This window comes from Alexandromys fortis, unplaced genomic scaffold (assembly GCF_014885135.2).
Source record: "Alexandromys fortis isolate MF-2015 unplaced genomic scaffold, M_Fortis_MF-2015_v1.1 scaffold_10, whole genome shotgun sequence".
Classification (NCBI taxonomy): Eukaryota; Metazoa; Chordata; class Mammalia; order Rodentia; family Cricetidae; genus Alexandromys; species Alexandromys fortis.
Window position 1 is genome coordinate 12,801,524 of NW_026067895.1, and position 20,155 is coordinate 12,821,678.

General features: G+C 41.9%; 1 protein-coding gene across 6 annotated transcripts in view; it reads right to left on the reverse strand.

Annotated features, from left to right (window-relative positions):
- The window catches only part of Glis3 (GLIS family zinc finger 3), a 425,456-nt gene that overhangs the window by 83,079 nt on the left and 322,222 nt on the right, over nucleotides 1–20,155 (reverse strand). For all 6 annotated transcript variants that reach the window (XM_050159533.1, XM_050159565.1, XM_050159574.1 and 3 more), the window contains 2 exons: nucleotides 10,032–10,193; nucleotides 6,038–6,148 (listed from right to left, as the gene is read on the reverse strand). In XM_050159533.1, the coding sequence (XP_050015490.1) occupies nucleotides 6,038–6,148; nucleotides 10,032–10,193 (273 nt within the window). The remainder of the gene's footprint in view (nucleotides 1–6,037; nucleotides 6,149–10,031; nucleotides 10,194–20,155) is intronic.

The window sequence follows — 20,155 nt, forward strand, 5'->3', positions numbered from 1 at the left end:
GGTAGAAGCCACTAGTTTCAAAGACTAGTCACTCTTCCACAACCCCAACTAAATAGGACAGTTTGAAGAATTCATTTGAATGCATTTTCTCATTTCTAAAGTGCTAATAGCTGTGTCCTTCTGTTCAGGTCCTAGGGTGACTTTTCTAGACCATCTCACCTCAACACACCCTTCCTGCTATCAGGAAGTTCTTCACTGTCGTTCTTCTTTGCATGGTTGCCACACTAATCTTGTGTGTTTACTGTCATCAGAATGTCATTCTAAGAGGGCAGAAAATATATCTCTGCTGTGTGTTTTCCCCCTATGGTTCTAACAAGTGCCCAGTATACATTAGATAATTAATTTAATTTAGGTAAAAAAATTAATAATGAAACTCTGAGACACTTCCAAAATATCTACTTGGAAAGTAGCTTTATGAAGAGACAACGAAAGAAAGGATTCTGTGGTCTGTCATCTTCCCTAATGAATAGTTGTGTCTCACAAGGCTCTAAGAACTCTGCTAAGAGGGAAACCACTGAACACGACTCAGCTTAGTATTTCCTCAACTTATGTAGAAATAAATAACACTTAGAAATTAAATAACACTTATAAAAAAACAAGTATCCAGGAAGCTGGAGAGATTACGCAGCAGTAAAGAGCATTTGTTGCTCTTGCAAAGAACCTGGGTTCAGTTCCCATTACCCACATGGTGGCTCATAACCAATCCTAACTCCAGTTCCAGGGTACCCGTTGCCCCTTTCTGACCTCTAGGAGTACTAGGCAAAATGACGCACAGACATACATGCAGGCAAAGAACTCAAACCCACGAACTAAAATAAACCTAAACACAAGAATAACAAGACGAAACAAATGAACCCTATCTAATAACATCCTGTGGAACCTGTTCCAAGAGCAGTGCATGGGCAACAGCGTTCATCACAGCTAAGACTGTCATCATCCCAGAGACAGTGGCAGGTATGTTCCTGCAAAGCTGAATACAGCCCCGATGACAAAGAGAACACACGCTTCTGTCATTCACTGGTCATTCTCACCGACAACCTTCTTCAACTCTTACACGTGTGACCTCTTCTAAATAACCCCTACCACCACATAGCATCAACACACTTCAAAGATACGAGTAGTATAACACTGGGCCAACTTATCCTAGGAGCCAGGAGACCACCTGTTCCAAGTAACAATCATTCTGGTTGAGTCTGTGACATGCAAGGATGTTTTTCATTAAAATACAATAATTTACTTTCATCACTGCTTTTCACCGAAAACATTTCTTGCAAGAGCACTTCCCAGAGACTTCCTTGAAATTAAGTTCCTCTCAGTTGAGGGCGATGGGGATCCAGATGTGTCTCACCAATGCTCTGAGGTGTGATGTTAGGCATTTATCACCAATGTGATAATGTGCAGATGTTTGTGAGTTGTTAAAAAAAGACAGCTTTGCACTCCTCAAATTTCATTGCCGGAACAGAAGAACCATCCCCACACACATCCACCACAGTCATGTTACTAACATACGACAGGAGAGGAGGGCTCCCTCATTCCCTGGTCACGACTGTGGTGCAGGCCTATTCCTAATACTCTGCTAGCAATTTGAACTGAGTCCCGTGGAGGAACAAGAGAAAGATAATTCAAGGGAACTATGAAACCTGGAGAGGCACTTGAACACATACCCCCCCCCCCCCCCCGCGCGCCAAACAGATCAGACCACAAAAACAATACACGGGAAAAGCAAGCTTGATTCATTATTTTGCTGCATACACCAATTTAAAGGAAAGTATTGCTCCCGTCCACCTTTCCACTGTTCCTAGAACTACGTACTTCAAGGTGAACCCTGGGTTCCCTAGTGAAGTTTACAGTGATGGAGATTCTGAGGAAAGGGGACGGCTTTCAACAGTCTGAGGAATTACCAGTTTCACCTGGGGAAAGCGGCATTAAGTGAATGGCCCTCACACAGCCAGAAAGCCAAGCAACGTTGTCTCTAAGTATGAAACATAAACATTTATAATTGCAGCATCTTGTATTGAGGTCGCTAAAGCGAGTATCAAGGATGTTCAGCCAATCAAGGGTCAATGTCTAACAAACATTTAACAACTCACACGACGTTCACAGTCTTTGGGGCAGTGCAGAATGGATAAAGAAGCAGGTCACCTCTAACTTTTGGCCAGGCGCTGCTTGTATTCATTTCTTTTAAAGTCCATTTGACAACAGGCTAGAGTTGAAGGAAATCCCAGTTCATGGTACTTCCAAGGTGAAAATGAAAAATTCTAATAAAACTCACAGCCTTGAGAAGAATTTCAAGTGGCCTATTGCCTTAGCCTTGTCTTATTTTGCTCACGCACCGGGAAGAATTGAAGGACAGACTTTGTGACTTTTGCTCTGGAGGCTAAATTTTATTCTCAGTGGAGCCCCTTTACTGGCGGCTTGAATACTTGGCTACTTGTTTTATCAGCATGGCCTTGCTTCAGTGAACTGGAGAATTGCAACACACACCTGATGAACAAGGCCGCTGGCTGAAGAGGTGTGTGTATGTGTGTGTGTGTGTGTGTGTGTGTGTGTGTGTGTGCGCGCGCGCGCGCGCACTTGATTTATGCAAACACTAAAACTACTCTGAGTGCAACAACTCAAACTGTTCCTCTTCTTTTACTTTTTCTTCTTGATACAGCTTCAGTAACATCTGCATGAGATTCCAGGTTCATCTTATTTTTTAGTGGTACGTGTCATGTGACTGGAAGGCCCGACTGCCCGTGGCCGGGCATCATTCAAGAGCAACACGCCTTTCCCATATACATTATCTCATGGGTGCTTTGTTACTGGCCCCAATGTCAGAGTTGGGCCTCATAAAGCTGGCTACGTTAAGACCAAAATAATGTCGTTTAGTGTCTAGGGGGAGGTTAAGAGGAGGATTAGAGGAAGGCGGGCAGGCAAAGGGATATTAAACAAGTCCATGACTAACAGGGTGTGACAGAAAATAGTTTCACTCTTTTCAACAGAACAATTCCCCACGGCTGGGCCCATTACTCCACTGCGCCTTTATCACCTTGGAATTTTTATGGTTATTTTTGATGAATTCACATTTTTGTAAAGCCCTTTTTGAAATCATGCCAGTTTTCAATTTTTAATTAAAGTCGTAAATAATCTTAATTCTGCCTTAAAAGGTTTATTGTTTCTTTCTTTTTTTTTTTTATTACTGATGCCAGGAAATATTTCAAATAGCAAGTCCTGATGTGAGTGAGCAATTAGAAGCTCTCTAAGGTCTAGTGACAACATTGTACCGTGTAAATAGAACACACTGGGATATCGACATGAGACTTAGCAGCCTGGACAGACTGATTTGGGTTTATCAGCAGCTGCTTCTCTTGAGAATGACACTGCCTCTTTTCTTAAGTGAAGAAACTTTCATCATTTTAATTTCATCAATCAACCATCACAGATTGAAAAAAAAAAAAGACTTTTCGGGAAGTAAACACTATAAATTGTTACTGGGGGCTCAAAAAAGAAAGTCACCTAAGTTTGATTTATCCATTTGCACATAACAGGTGGGCACATTAGAGAGGGACTCTTTCACTTTACATAAATCAAAATTAAGGGAGAGCTTCAAAGTCTGACACGAGATCACCAGGCTTCTGAGAGCCCTGCCTTTGGTAACTAGACTGCCTGCCGACAGCTGCAAGGGCTCTGTAAACACAATCACATCTTAAAGTCTCAGGGTCTCCTTTCCTCTCCTGTGCTCTATGAACTTCACACAATACTGTCACCAGCTGGCCAGACTGGCCTTCCAAACCTTCTGAGACAGGGAGTTTACTATCTCCCAAGTCATTTCATAACGGAGATTTTGTGGACTATGTGGTGGGTGTGGGCTCATATGCATATCCATGTGTAGGTGGGTACACATGTGTGCACACCTGTGGGGAGAGGCCAGCAGCCAGCCTCGAGTATTTTCCTCAGGAGCTGTCCACTTTGCTTTTATGTCCACCTCTCAAGTAGTGAACACACATACACATGCCACCACACACATGTGCATGTTACCACAGGTGGGCTTATCAACACACATATGCACATGTCACCACACACATGGGCACGCCACCACACACGTGGGCGTGCCACCACACACATGGGCGTGCTACCATAGGTGGGCTTATCAACACAAATGCACAAGCTACCACACACATGGGAATGCCGCCACACACATGTGCGTTGTACCACAGGTGGGCTTATCAACACACATGTGAGCATGCCACCACACACATGGGCATGCTACCATAGGTGGGTTTATCAACACAAATGCACATGCTGCCACATGCATGGGCATGCCACCACAGATGGCTTATCAACACAGATGCACATGCCACCACACGCATGGGCATGCCACCACAGGTGGCTTATCCACACACATGCACATGCCACCACAGATGGTCTATCCCTGAGCGTGAACTCTGGTCCTCACACTCTCACAGTGAGCACTTCACCGGTGAGCTCGATCCAGTACCCAAGCTTTGTCTAAACAAATGAGGATCTTCTATCCATGGCAGAAACGTGTTGAAACTTGGTTCATTTAGTGTTACATTTGGATTGAGTTGGTTACCTGACGTGTTTAAGGGACTTTATAACGAAATTAAGGGAGTGTTAAGGACAAGGGTTTTTAGTCACTGGCTTCTAGTCAAAAGTGCGTGTTTTCGTACTTCTTCGGGATTTGATATTTGCTGTTGGGAAATCTCTATAGGTTGTTGATACTGCATTTTTTTTCTGTCTTGCGGTGCAGCTAGCTTGAATGCCAGCTGAGGGCTGACATACAGGAAGTCCTTAACCAGGTCTTCCTTTGAGAAAGAAAACACTCAGCTGCAAGGGTTTGACAGATACACTTAACTACTTACAAAACTACTTGTAAATCAACTGTAATTTCTTTCTCTAGAAATATATTTAAATCTCTTTATTTTGGAATACAAATAAATTATTATCTAGAATCACTAGGCATGGTTTGAATATGACTTGAAGTTAAGAAAGCAAAGGGATTTTTTTTAATGTGAATAAAATTATCAAACTGAAAGAACAGTGCTTTCTCTTAAAATAGCACATGATCATGATTGGATTCTGTAGCAGGATCACTGTCTGTTGACTTTGTCATTGTCTGTATCTTATAAATTCAAGGGAATGAATTATATTCATTTTGGAAAAACCCAGTCCTCTGGGTGAGAGAGGGTTTTCATTCTCAACCTGACAAATCTCTCCCTGCAAATTGTCCCCAGTAAGTGAGGTTTTACTAATAATGTAAGATGAGGGCACCTTCACAGCATGTCATGGCATGAAATATTATTGTCTCCTATGGAGACAACAATGATGCTCACATGTGTTGGAATCCATGGGGCATTTTTAGAGATTGTTAATGGCTTTCATTGTATGAAAATGTGCTTTGGCCTCATATTAAGGAAGAGTAGTCTTGATTGTGTGAACATTCTTGAAGCACTAACTGGAAAAGAAAAAAAAAAAGGCTAGCTGGATGACCTTTGACATTTATTCTGAATCTGTGACATCCTAACACCTGCAGAATTTGAAATTTGCATCAGTCCCTCACTGATGTCAAAGTCCATTCAGGTTTAGTACTTTATCCCTTCCAGTCCTGTTCTCACACATAGTGCCTATCAACCATCCTCAAGCCAAGCACAAGGAATGTGCTCTTCAAATCCTAGGGAGTCTCCCAAGTCCTTCATTACAGCTGAAATTACTTGAGCTGACTGCTAATATTATGAAAAAGTTATTTCTCCAGAAAGAGCTTCCAGAAATTTCCATAAAAGCTTTTTGTTATTAACATTTCCTGGAGTTGGTAGCTGGCATTAATTTTCTCTGCAAGTTTCCCTAGAAATTTTTACATGACGGTATTAGTTGTGCCAACCACAGTCTTGCTGAGGCCTCAGGGAAAACGTCCCTCTTCAGTACCAAGCACAGGATATCTTCAAAGTCAAAGGGTTCTAATGCCCCGCCAAAACGCTGTGACTGCAAGAGTAATTCCAACATGCCTTTCCCGGCTGGACAGTTCTCTGAATCTTACCTTTTTCCTTGCCTGTTGCTCTTTGGAAGAGTGTGCTTTCACGTGCTTTCTGAGGGAGCTTGGGTCGGTGTAGCGTTTTGTACATCCTGGAATTTGACAAGCATAAGGTTTCTGAACGAGAAAGAGAGAAAGAGCAAGCTGTGGTTAAACCATAAAGGTCACAGGGTCATGCTTTACTCAAAATGCTCAGAGCATGAACTGCTACCAAACGACAGGTGTCAAAGGCAGGGTAATACTCATGCATGTTAAGCAGGACGCCCAGGAATTCTGCGTCACGGGGATGAGAACAGTCAACTTCCAAAACGCCCCACGGAGATGCAATAGCCTTGATTTTGAAGACATTAACTTACATTGCGGTGTGACCATAAAAATCTCTTGAAGAAATTTTAACATGGAAGTTATACTTACAGTGACTCCCCTGAGAAAATCATTGGTACTGTCAGAAATAGTAAACAGATTCTTTAAGAGTTCAGGTAAGGAAGCTGTAGAAAAGTCCAGAAAAGACTGGGTATGGTTCAGAGGGTACCTGATTCAGAAAGAGGGAAAGAATTAAGAAGGAAAAATTAGTATAAAGTGAGCAAGAAACAGTAGGTCTCAAACAGCAGACACATGAAAACTCAGCCAGAGGAAACAGTCAGTGACATTATTAGTCACAGAGAAGTCAAGGCTGAGTGACAGGAATGAGCCCTTAGTGGAGGGACAAGGGTGCAAATCTGCCCCTTCCAATTTGCTGTGCAGCAGAGAGATGGGAAGTATATGGAAACGTGAGGACTGTCCCCAAGCGCTTGGCACCTAAGGTCGAAATGAATGCATCACCACCTAGTACTGACTTATCAAGGGTTGAGAGGCAATGACTTTGGCTGCAAGCTAAACCAAAGTCTGATATCTATTCCAAGAACTTAAAAAAATAAAACCAGGAGTAATTGTTTAGACAAGATGAATTAATTATCAGCTGCTGTGGAAAATGAGAGCTGGGTCCTCCATGGGAAAATAAAGAGGAAGATCTGGAATCTTCTCTTGGTAGGATCCTTCTCTGGCCGCCTGCTCTGCTAAGGACAAGAGCACACACCACGGCTGCTCTTACTCTGCCCTGCTCTTGTTTTCATGTGCACATCACTGCCTGAGTGAAGGTGGACTTTCTCATTTGTTTGCTGGGAGAAACGTTCAGAACTCACTGACATTTTGCCATTTTTCTCATTCCAAGAACAGGACAGAATGATGGTATATCATTTATATCATTCCATTTGAAATGTCCCATTTGAAGACTGGATCTGATTACTCACTGACTGGTCTTGACTTATTCTTGATTGACTGAATAACCTAAAATTAGGCTACCAGGATGTGCTAGGCCCTGTATTGAATTCTAAGAAACACTAACAACAAATGAAGGGTGAATAAGAACCAGGCCCTCAGCTCAGTTTTTTTTTTTTTTTTTTTTTTTTTTGTAAGTTGAGCAATTATTGGCTAAAGGCACTTGTTAAGAAGTTTCCATCAGGGAAAGATTTTGCTTTAACCTGGGAATCTTTTCTGAGTTCATTCAGCCTGGCTGACCTAGCCTTCCCTACTCTGCCTTCACCTCAGAGAAGCAAGTGGCCAATACCTAACCTTACAAGAGGCTGCAGCAGGTGCCCACACTTGAGTCTTTGAGCATGAGAGGGAACTTGATGGAAGAAGGCTTATGAACACCGGTGTGCTCTAAAAATCTATGCTACTGCAAACAGGCTTGGGGATGCCATGTAACGGTTGATTTCAAATACTCTTGGAGAAAGCTTGACACACACCACTCCTTCCAACTGGCCTCGAGGTTTTCCACTGTGTATGCCGCTTAAGGCCAGGATGCCCAATCAGCTCTCAGGCTCTGCTGTGGACGGGAGTGCTAGCCTACAATTTTATCTCTGATTACCCAAGCTTTACGTGGCACACTGTCCTCCATCAAAAGAGGCATTTCATTATTTTCCAGCTTTGGCCTGAGTAATTACTTCTCTTATTTAGAGGTAAGATGTTAATAGACACAAATATTAATAAAAAGCTTTCAGGGTTATTATAATGAAGTGAATAATCTTTGTGGGTAAAGAATGTGTTTAGTTGAAAAAGATACCTTTATCCTACAACCCTGACAGCTTTCATAGATGGAGTGATTAATGGACAGGAACCCAAATTTAAGTTATAAATTCTTCAAGCAGCTGGTTTGCTTTGGAAAACAAGCATTTCATTTCTCTATGCTCTTGAAGAGCTTACCAATTTGTTAAAGGAAGTAAACATTTGCATAAGAAACAGTTTGGATCTTAAGGAAAGTTTTAACAGGTGAAATAGAGAAAATCATTTTTAGCAAGATAAAATGACTGGGTTTTGAAGAGATGTTACACTGAGTTCAGTTCATAAAATCATTATCTTATGCAGCTTTATTTAAAGGTTTTTAAATGTCTGTACATGTTTACTGCTGAAATTACATTATAAAATGTTTTATCTGATTAACCAAAATTAGTGCCACAGAAGGGTATTGTTGAAGAGCCACACATTTCCTCAAGGATGGCTTGGAAACTACAGAGAAGTGACTAACTGGAAAAACTCCTCAGGATGATCTTGGTTTGTGAATGAATGGTCACACTTCTATGATGAGGTTTCATGACAAACTGGAAAATATATTGGATTGTACCAAGCCATTTCAGATACAACAAAATAGGACATTTAACGCAATTTATTTGCATTTTTGATATGTTGAAAAATTTCAGCACTTTCCATATATTTATGTAATATTCTATTCAACTGGTCCTGAACAAATCGATTAATTCTATTTGTCTAAAGCAGTAAAGGTTTATTGTTTGCTCAAATTGTGTTAACTGTGTTTCAGGTATTTACCAGACAAACCATCACATCTATTCATATTATACGATTCTGGTAAGAGAGGTTATGTGACACACAGAGCTAAAATGACTTCTATAAATATGACTAATAGAGACTAATATAAAATGTAATAAATATGTCAACTATAACATCAGTAAAACCTGAACTATGTATGAGAAGGTGTGTAGAAATAACAGTATCTTTTCAAAATTCATGCTCTGGTGTAGTTTAATAATAGACATCAGAACGTTAACACCGAGAAAGTACTGTCATGAATACATTATTTGCAGGAACGTGGGATAAGAGATGCGTGATGTGTGTAATACATTTATCCCAACAGCTTTGTCAAGTGAAGTGAAATTACACAGCATCTACCTGGCCTCCCATAAAGAAAATGGCATCAAAGCTTGAGAACGCAAAGGAGTGTTATCTACATAATGGGGGAAATAGAAGACAAAAGTTACAGAGAAACAGCATTTGCGAGGAGCAAAATGAAGCAGCATTAAGGGAGTTAAGGGTGTGAAAATAAAATCTCAATTGTTCTCATAAGGTTGATAAAAATGGATGTGTGGCTGCTAACGCAGAAAAAAGCGTGTATGAAATGAACTCGGGGAGAGATCTGTTCTGTCTTTTCAGATCAACTGTAGGTGAAAATAACAGATGGTTTCTAACGCACAAGACCAGATTCATGTTAACACCACGCTGGCTGAGAAGACAGGTCAGGAGGACAAGAACCGGGGTCAACACATAAATACTGTATGGCATAGTCCTCCCAGTTGCATAACGTTGTCTATTTTGGTACAGCCTGATGCGTTAATAATTACTTTAATTATCTCTAGTAGCCATTCTGTGGGCCAACATCTACTGCATGATAGACCCTGAAATGCTACAGAGAAGGGACTAAAGAATCCCTTGACCCCAGAAAGTTCTAATAGGTAGCATAATTCATGACCACAAAAATTAAAAATAAAAAAGAATGTAGCAGCCACACAGGGCACCTCTGTGGGGACTTCACTGTGTTCTGCTGTGCTTGGCACTGCCCCTGTGACCTGCAGGCCATAAAGCAAACGCCTCCACCATCCTACCATCAGAGGGGCCCTTTGGCACGCGCAGCTGAGGCTGGAAGGTGGCAAGCCCCTGCCGTCCTTACAGTGTCAAGATGCGTCCTCTGGTGCTTGGCACGGTCACTGGAGTTGCTGAAAGCCTTCTGGCAGCCCGGGTGCTGGCACAGGTATGGCTTCTCCCCCGTGTGGCTCCGCAAATGAATCTTGAGGTTCTCAAGCCTTGAAAAGGCCTTCTTGCACCCTTCAAACTGTGCAAAGAAAACAAGTTTTAGTGATTGAGAAGGACCCCGAATGCCTGAGACGAGAGGAGAAAAACAACCATTAGTCTGTACTTCGCTAACAGAAAGATGAAATTCAATCCAAACAGTAGCAAATACTGCTGCTAAAAATACCCATATGTTTATGTGAATTGCATCTTTCCCACAGCATATACATGCCACGTTCCATACCAGATTTTGGTCCCAAACTGGTTTCTGTGATTACTTATGTCAGAGACAACTCACTGAGAGCCATCTGGCTCAATCAATAGAAACATAGTAATGTGTATCTTAGAAGATTTATTAAAAAAAATTAACACACTTTTCTATTTCCAAATTGGTCTACATTAAAGCAACTTGGAAGGAAGAAACTTTCAACAACTACTGAAACAAACAAGAGAAACCAGAGCGATATATGACAGAAAAAGAAGACAGAGAGGTCAAAGAAGAGAGGAGGAGCAGAGCAAGTACCTGCTAGACCAAGCCAATGAGACACATCCTTAAATGTTTGTCCAGCTTTTTCAACTTCCAAATGAGTGGCCAATGTTAACACGCAGGGTGATGCCAAGTTGAGTGAGTTTTCCAAATGCTTTTTAAAGGAAACTAGGAGACACAGAATTTAACTAGTGCAAAATCATTCCAAATAAAGTAACCATTATTATTATTACTAGAATTTCAGAAATTTCACTACCTAGACATGAATAAGAGAAAGATAAGAGGTTGGTCATTTTTAAATGCACATCTGTGTTTGTAGTTTGTTAATAATACAAAGTGGGACAGGCGGTGGTGGCAGACACCTTTAATCCCAGCACTCGGGAGGCAGAGGCAGGCGAATCTCTGTGAGTTCGAGGTCAGCCTGGTCTACAAGAGCTAGTTCCTCCAGGACAGGCACCAAAGATACAAAGAAACCCTGTCTCAAAAAAACAAAAACAAACATATTGAGAGGAGCATGAATTTAATAACTTCCATGGGCAAATTATCAGTTAGTATTATAGGGTCTCAATGATGCTAACATTTAAGAATGACAGTAAGGAAATGTGTTGGAGAAGGATAAAGGTGAGGTGAAGTCATCTTTGGTACAAAGCCCTAGACAATTTATGTGAATTTAACACATTTAATTCCACTAAAGTTCTCATCAGCAAGTCAAGTTAGGGATATGGGAAACAAAAACATGGGATGCTTAGAATGACTAAATCTTGATGGGTATGTTTTAGAGGAATGAAGGGGGAACAGGACAGACAGACATGCATACAGGGAAGGAGGGCCTGAGAAGGACTCTTTCCATCTGGAACTAGTTGACATTACTTAGATGCTCTACAAGGATCTCACACACCGCCTTGGTTCCCTCACTGGCGATCACAGATGGTGTAGGGCACGGGCTGTGAAGGTTTCGGTGGTTGGAAATCTCGTCACTAACTAAAGGATGAACTAAGCAGAAAGAAAAGTCGGCTCTGCCACAACTCCATCCACTTAAGTTGATCACACTCTGCACACTGGAGTATTTTAAGAAATTTATGAAAGTTGCACTTATTTTTGATTGAGAGTTATACATGTCTCACAGACATATGTTGGTTTATTTCGATTTTGATATTTTGCTTAAAATAATTTTCAGTGTTTTCCCGATTTCTATTTCACATAAAGAGTAAATTTAGCCCAAATGAAGGGAGAATGCTGACAAAGCTGACGACTTTTTCACAGCCAAGGATACATAATGCCACATTGCTGGGGGAGGGGCAGTTTCACAGCCAAGTGTATATAATGCCACACTGCTGGGGGAGGGGGCAGTTCTGGAGTTTATGGGGCCTTATTTCTGCACATTTTTAAATACGTCTCAAGTTTAAGGATCAAAGAGTTCTAATTTAACTCCTAATTCATAGCTAAAAGATCTCTGCCAAGCAAATGTGTCCTTTTAAGGTTCACTCTGAACGAAGACTCAGAGCAAAGTCCTGGAGCCCAGTTTATTTTGCTTGGAATTACCTGGGCGAGCACACTTAGCCCTGAAATGAGCTTGTGGTTTTGGACATGCTGAGCCTGTAGCCTCTTTCTCAGCAAGGCTCTTCTGTAGAGAAGATGCCAATCTGGGGCCAGGTCCAGTGGTACATACCCAGAATTGGGTGGGACACAATCTCTCGTCCCTTCTACAGTCATCTCGAATCTTACAGAGAAAGCTGCACTGTTTTTGGCACCGATGAGAAAGTGGAGAACAGTGGTATCTTGCATACCAGGGTTTCTGAGAATCCAAGATGCGTAGGATACTTCCCCCGCACCTATCATAGAGTGAGAAACCCAGCTACAAGCTTGGATGGTTCAGACTGTCCACGCGGTCACATATAAGGTATATACGCTAGCAATTGCTCATCCTGTATAGTCAATGCCCATTTAAATGTCTTTTTAGAATTAGAATTGAACTGGTTGCTATTATTGCTTTTTGTACAACCAATTAAAAAACAAAAAGCAAACAAACAAACAAAAACCCGTGGCATTCCAAGTTCCTGTGAGGAACAGAATACCCAAACTACTTAATGTAGCAAGGCTGAAGAACAACATGGTCATCCAGATAGAATAAGACAGCAAAAAGATAATCTGTAAAATAATAAAACTCTAGATGACATCAGATGTTTCCTCTACAAGAGTGGCCAGCGGACAAAGAGAAGTATGTCGTATCTTCAGGGGAAACAGAGACAGAAGGTATGACCTCCCACACTGAGCTGCCCAGTAAAGGCTGTCCTTGGAAGGCAGGAGCTCCTAATAGACACCAGCCACTCACTCTCAGCTCACTGCAAACGCTCACCTGAAGAATCTATGGACACAGGTCCTCACAGCCTGGTAGACAGCTTGGTATGGGGGCTAACACTAAATGGGTCAGAGCCACTAGAATGGGTTGTCAGGGGATTCTGGAAGAGAAAGGAGATGCCGTTTATGGCTCTAATGGCATCTGGATGGAACTTGAAAGAGAACATTGTATATTGAAGAGTTATCATGCACTATGGGATGAACCCTGGAATTCAGCACAAGAACTTCCTCTCCCTGGGGCACTTTCACCCTGGCATTCACAAGTCTGGTTAAAGGAAAATGCTTTAAAAATAAGCTAACATTTAGGCAGGCAAAAGAAAGGAAGGAAGGAAGGAAGGAAGGAAGGAAGGAAGGAAGGAAGGAAGGAAGGAAGGAAGGAAGGAAATTATAAAAGAAATCTCAAACAGCTAAGACTGGATTCTTGGAGAGTTTGGGCAAATGGATGACTTTTAATCCTCTTAGATTTTTTTTCATGACTTTTACATAGCTATTGAAAGTGTTGAAACCTGTGTAAATGCCTGGATATAGGGAAATCAGCACAATTAGGGATATTTCCTTAGTTTGATTCCCATTTACTCAGTGTGATTCTCACAGTCCAGGACATACCTAGAGAACTAGGAAATGCACTGCCAACTGGCTGATCTTCACCCTTGCTGTGCTCCCACACTTGGTTTCAGGTCCCTTCCTTCTTGGATTGTCTCTGAAGCCATGAATCCAATGGCTAGTAACTCATAATTGAATCACATATTCTGATTTGTCCTTAACTCAAAAACAGGACGATGAGATAAAACAGAACTACAACCAAACTTAAGAGTTCCAAAGGGAAGAGGAAGGACTAAAATAAGATTTTAAGAAAGAGGAAAGAACTGCAAACACGCAGGGCTATAGTGGGGCTGGGACAGTAGCAATAGGATCTGGTGTTCACTGAGTATTTGGTTCACGCTAAGTATCTTCCCCTGGCTATTAATTTGATCTAAATAGAATCTGCTCTCTGAACAAACCCTATGAACATGCTCCACTGTAGCTGCCAGGAGGCAAAATGAATAAAACTCAGTGTTTATTCAAGCAAAGATGATGAAAGTGAAAGGCAGTATGTTATACACTAGCAGACCCTGAGCAATGGTACTCAGAGTCATGCTTCCCAGACCAGCATCTGTATCCTCGGGGAACTTGCCAGAAGCATGGATTCTCTGACCCCACCACAGAACCCAAACTCTAGGTATATGGCCCATCTGTGTAAGTGGGGACCAGTGCTCTCGGAGATGCCTATGTGCGAACTGGTGCCCTCGGAGATGCCTAAGTGTGAACCGGTGCTCTCGGAGATGCCTAAGTGTGAACTGGTGCCCTCAGAGATGCCACCTAGGCTGCGGTCATCCTCCATCTCCTTATGCAAACCACATGACATAAGGGAAGCGTTTTTAGCATCTACCATTTCTACTTCAGCCTGTCATCTAAACGTGTATAGCAACAGCTATCCTAAGACTGAAAAGGGGTATCACCACTCCAAGGTAGAGAGGAACGTCATCAGAACGCCAATCTCTCACTAGAGATTCTTCAAACTACAGCTGCCAAAGATGCCACCAGGTAGATGTCTGGTTCCACACTAGGTGTGCCCGCCAGCTCTCACCATCGCTGTCTGGCCAGTGAACCACCCACCATGGGAACTGCCCCTTCCAGCCTCCTGTTGAGAGAAAGCACTGGGAGGAAGCCATGTTTTCTGCTTGTCCATTTCAGCGGAAATACAGGCATGTGGGAGACCAGGGCATTAGACTCTCAGAGAGAGAGAACTTGAAATCTCATGGGCCTTGGAAATACTTCATGGCATGAAGCCTCACTCCAAGAAAAATCTCTCCAATGCTGGTTTTAAGTAACAAACTTTAATTAGACATTTTCAAGTTCCTACAAACCGAAAGAACCTTAGATTGCATCACTCTGCTAATTTAGAAAATTATCTCATATTTAAAGAATCAGACTGGACTGCAATCACCATCAATATATATTGGCTTGATTGCGGATTGCTGACATTCAGTAACATTCAGATGACCTTTGAAATATTACTTTCTCTTTCTATTAGAAGCTTTTGTGTAAGGGTCTAGAAATGAAAGGCTCATTAGACACCATTAAAATGGGATTTATTCCATATGTGTAACCAATAATCACGTCGAATATTATCCCCTCCTCTAATCAGCTACTTGGAGTGCCAAGAAGTACAAGTTTGTATTGAGAGTAGTAATAAAAGCAAACCTTCTTGATCAGGTTTCTATACCATTGCTAATATCAACACAACCCAAACAGAAAGGAGTCTATGATGCTGGACAGGCTTTTTAAAAATTTACATTTGATTTCAATTATGGCTTGGTGTTTATGACCCTGGGAGGTATGCGCTTTTACAATTCCACCAGTCAAGACCAATTAATCCCATTAGTGTTGGCTGCCACCGTGATATGCAGTAAGAACTGGCCAATGAATTAGGTGCTAGTTTGTATCTCAACATACCACGCGAGACTCTAGAGATGAGAAGCTTCTATGGAAAAGTCAGCAAACATTTCTCATGCCCTGACTACAGCCCAGGCAACTTCCATAGTGAGTCTAGGAGGTCAAGTCCCTTTGGATTAACTGCTTGCCTTCAAAGGGTGTTAAGATTTCTTCTGTGACTCTAAAAGAAAGAGTCCAGGAAAGTAAAAAGATCCAGTTTACACAGCTGAGAAGCAGCAAGAGCTCTGACAAATACACTCAGCTGACATCTGCTTCTGGAAGTTTTCTTCCAGAGACTCTTCTCAACTTTTTGTTCATGTGAGTCACATGGAAGTCTCCAGATGCATGCCTTGGGCCTTCCAGAGGAAGAGTGAGCCCCTGGGGTTCTATCTCCCAGGTCACGCCAATAGATTTGTTCAATGCGCATAGAGATTATAATTGGAGGTGCAAGTTTCTGGGATCCTTCATGAACCCTATCATCTAAGTATAGTCTACAGAAAGTGTTAGAAAGAGACTGTGTCTTGTATACCAAGGGACACTTGGCTCCTCTGCTCCAGACCAGTGAATGTCCAAGGAAGACAGAGGACATGTTCTGCATATCCTCATTCACATTTACAGCTGGGACACATCTTGTCCCCAGCTCTGTATCCACAGGTGTCTGTGTTACCTTCAGCTGCTGAAAGGAAAGATGTGACTTGACATTCTGTACAGAGCAACAGTGGCGTCGTTGGAAAAATCACTGGAAGTCACCATTAGAATTGTCTTTGGTTCAAGGCTACTCAGGCAAGGCTTCCCAAGGCTCCTGGCGTCTACAGAGATCGGCTCTTGGCTGTCCATGGCAACCCTTTAGGTCTGACTAAGAGCAGCAGTGGGAAGGGGAAAAGCAGCTATGGCATTTGGCCTCAGTGAGTCCCCGATTCAGCGTGTGTCTGTCACTCCTCCAGCATTCCTAAGTGGCCTATGGTTCTCATTTATCGAGACTTTCTGGAACTATTAAAAATCTTACAGAATTAATATAAAACCCATTCAGTAATGTTTTCCGAAACAGTACTAGATTCCAGTCATTGCTCCTTGCTTGTTATTCTGGTGTGCAAAATGAATCTATTAACCAGCTCATAAATTCCTTCCTGGCTTATTGCACTTCTTGTTTTTTTTGATTACTAAGAAATCTGCATAAAACAAAGGTCACCGGCATGAGCATATGTGTATAATTTTTATTGGTTTAAGGTGACTCACTGCCTTTGACCATTTTGGACCTTGGGTAACAGTTGATGGTAAGAAGGTGTCCTAAACGAGGCAGCAAAAGAAATTAAATGAGGCTGGGAAAATGACTCTTGAGAGTCCACGTGACAATGTGGGGAAAAAATATGTCACTTCTGTGCCAACAACAGAACCATATTGAATTTTTATGGAAATTATCGTGTCTGGTTTATAACAGTTGAAAGGAACTGGGGTCAAACGGAACCTCATCATGAGCATTATATACACAGCTACAAAAGGAGTCTGGCAAAGTGGAAGAAACACAGCTATGTTAAGATGTATGATGTGGCCCTTCCCAGCCCTTCCTCACCACATAAAAGAACACACACACACATAAACTCACACATACATGTGTATGTGTATGTATGTTGTAACAATACAATGTAATAAAATTATAACCAAACAAATTACTATTTCTTTGACCAAGTAAACAATGAAGACCTGGTTGTGTGGAGATTCCGTTATTTACTGGCACCAACTCCATGCAATCTGTGACTGTTCACAAGAGCATATATTCTTCAGGGAATGACAAGACCACAATAAATGCATTTTGAATATATGCCAGTACACATAGGTTTATGAGTATTATAATTATTTGTGTATAAATGTATTTAAAAAGCAATTATTTAATTTTCTATGCAGGCATTGCCAAGTAGCACATACCTAGGTGTAATTTTTACCCTTGATAGATGCACATTCAAACACTAATAACACAAAAATGATGCTTACACCACCTCCATGCCCCCAGGTTTTCCTTATTTCAGCCAATCACAGGCACCACTATTTGCTTGAAACCCAGTCTCCCGACATGGCAGCGATACATGAATATGTGATACTCAGTATGTGTTGAAGACTCCATTTAGTCTGCTCCTTACACATGTTGCATGCAAGCCAAGACTTTGAAATACATACGAAGCAAACAAATAAAAGCAACATTCAAACACTTCGCAACTCTATGGTATGGACATTTTCAAACTTCAACATCTAAGTCAATGCTGACCAATTACTGCGGCCCTACAATCAGTAGTGACCAACTCCCCGCTCCCCACATGGGCTTCTGAACATCCAGCATTTTCCTAGGCTCTGTGGATGACACTTGGAAACAGCAGGCTCAATCCTACCCTACATTTGTGTTCCTAGTACATCCCATGGGATTGCCACAGCCCGGCTAGCTTCAACACGTTCCCGGGATTTTCTGTGTACTACAGAGCAGAGGTGAACAATGGGGATGTATTTAGGCAATACATTTTCTATGTTCTTTGAGAGCTCTGCCTCAGAAATACATTTCAATATTTAGAAGGCAAAGACGGACTGATGAAGTAAGAAAGAAATAAGCAGAGAAAAGGTGGTTTAAAAAAAATCAAAAGCATGAGGTAGAGACTGCAGCTGAAAGAAGGGAAGAGGGGTCGGGAGACCTAAACCTTACCACTTTGTCACGGACTCCTTCCCTCTTCCCCACGCCCCACACCCCTCTGGCTCTAGTGCACTCCCCAATTAACCAAGTTCCTTCTTTTTCCCTGCATGCTTTTACCCATGCATCGCCCTCTGCTGGTCACAGCGCGGAGCCTCCTCTTTTGCGAGGCTCTCCCTAGGTTTTAAGCAGGATGTGCTGGATCTGCCCCGCCAGGTGCCCACCACCGGGCTTATGCCCAGCAGCATGCAGAAACAGGCTAACCGGATTGTTCCTTTCCTTCATTGGCTGTGAGTTTTATGAGGACAAGGAACCAAGTCTTACTAATCTTTTTATTGCCGGCAAGGTACGGTGCTTATACTCAAAGTGATCATATATGATTTGCTAAATAAATGTTAAATGAAATAAAGAGACTGAACCCTTGGTAAGAAAGCATATTGATTTCCTAGCCTTCCTTGTGTGGTGAAGTCATTAGGGCCTTTTAATTAGGGAGAGCCAGTTACTGCTTGAGATGACATCAAACAGCTATCCTATTAAAAGCTGTAAAATGCATTTATGGGGGTTGAAATATTGGATTTTAATGTCCTGTAGAACTACTGCAAAATATATATTCAATTAAACTAATATCTCTCCAAGTGGAGAAAATACTAATTACAACATATGGCTCTATTTGAGTGCGTGCTTGTGGGCTGGATTAGCTCCTTTACTGATGTTTTGAGAAATTTTCAGCAATACTGGTAGAGTCAACGGACTATTTTCCTACCACACCCTTTCCCAAATATGAGCGAAGCATATCCTAACACATTGGAAACATGTTATTATCAATAATAATTCAAGGCGTATAAATGTGTGCCTTCCTTGTGCATAAAGGAAAAGAAACTGTTTTAAACTGTCTGTCCTTTTCAAACTGAGCTAATACGCTCAGCAATATGCCAGGAAACAGCCTCTCATCGGAGTTTCTCATGAAGAAAAATAACTTTAGGACTCTGCCCTGAATTGCCCTGAGTCAAGAATCCCCGATGGAAAGGTCCAACAATTTCCTATGCTGTCAACCACCCTACAGTCAACCTCTCTAAATGGAAGCCAGCAGTTCAGACCCTAGGTCACAGGTCTTCACCGTATAATAGCTGGGGACTCTGTGTTCGGAGTACAGTGCTTTGTCATTAAAGCCTCCATGCCAAATTTCTCGTTGGCAGTGGACCTGGCTACCCCGTAATTAATCGTCTTTGATCGTAATGATGAGACGTGTCACTGCCTGCCTTCAGCTTCATTAAGAATTGGCATGCTTGGTTTAACAGCGCTAAGCAATACATTTATTTACTACAGTGTTTCCCAAAATGATTGCTGAATTCTGTCATCTCTTGACTGAGAAACTGTCTGCGGGTTCACACGGAACGTCTGCTGACACACATTCAGCAATACAAGCCTCTGAGACAAATGGTTGAAGCCAATTTGCTTATCATATAGGCACAAAGGTGCAAAATGTGTGCGTATGTACTTGTGGATGCAGCCACGGCACATGCTGAAACACTTGCACACACATATTCCACGCAGACTCTACAATAGATGTGTGTGAGTGTGTGTGTGTGTGTATGTGTGTGTATGTGCATGCACGCACGTATGTTCACACGCATGCTGTGTTTAAGATCTGTGTGCAGGGGTGTAGAAGCAAGAAGGAAATTGCCAAGAGAGAAGAGGAAATTCACACACGAAGAGAAGGGAATAATTTACCATAAATTGGCCCACACTGAGTGTATTCCAAAAAACAGAGTACAATATGCCAAATTTTTAATGGCTCTTGCTATTCTAGATCTGGCCCTGACGAGCTTTGGAATCAATGCAAGTGGGCAGGAAAGATGGGATTAAAAAATTATGTCTTAAGTCTTTTCACTTTCAAATGCAGAGCCTCCAGCACATGATGGGGGAAGGCAGGAGAGAGTGGGTCGGAAGTCTTCCTGACTTTGCTTTTCTATCAAGTCATCGATTTCTATTATGTATTGCTCAAACAGAAATC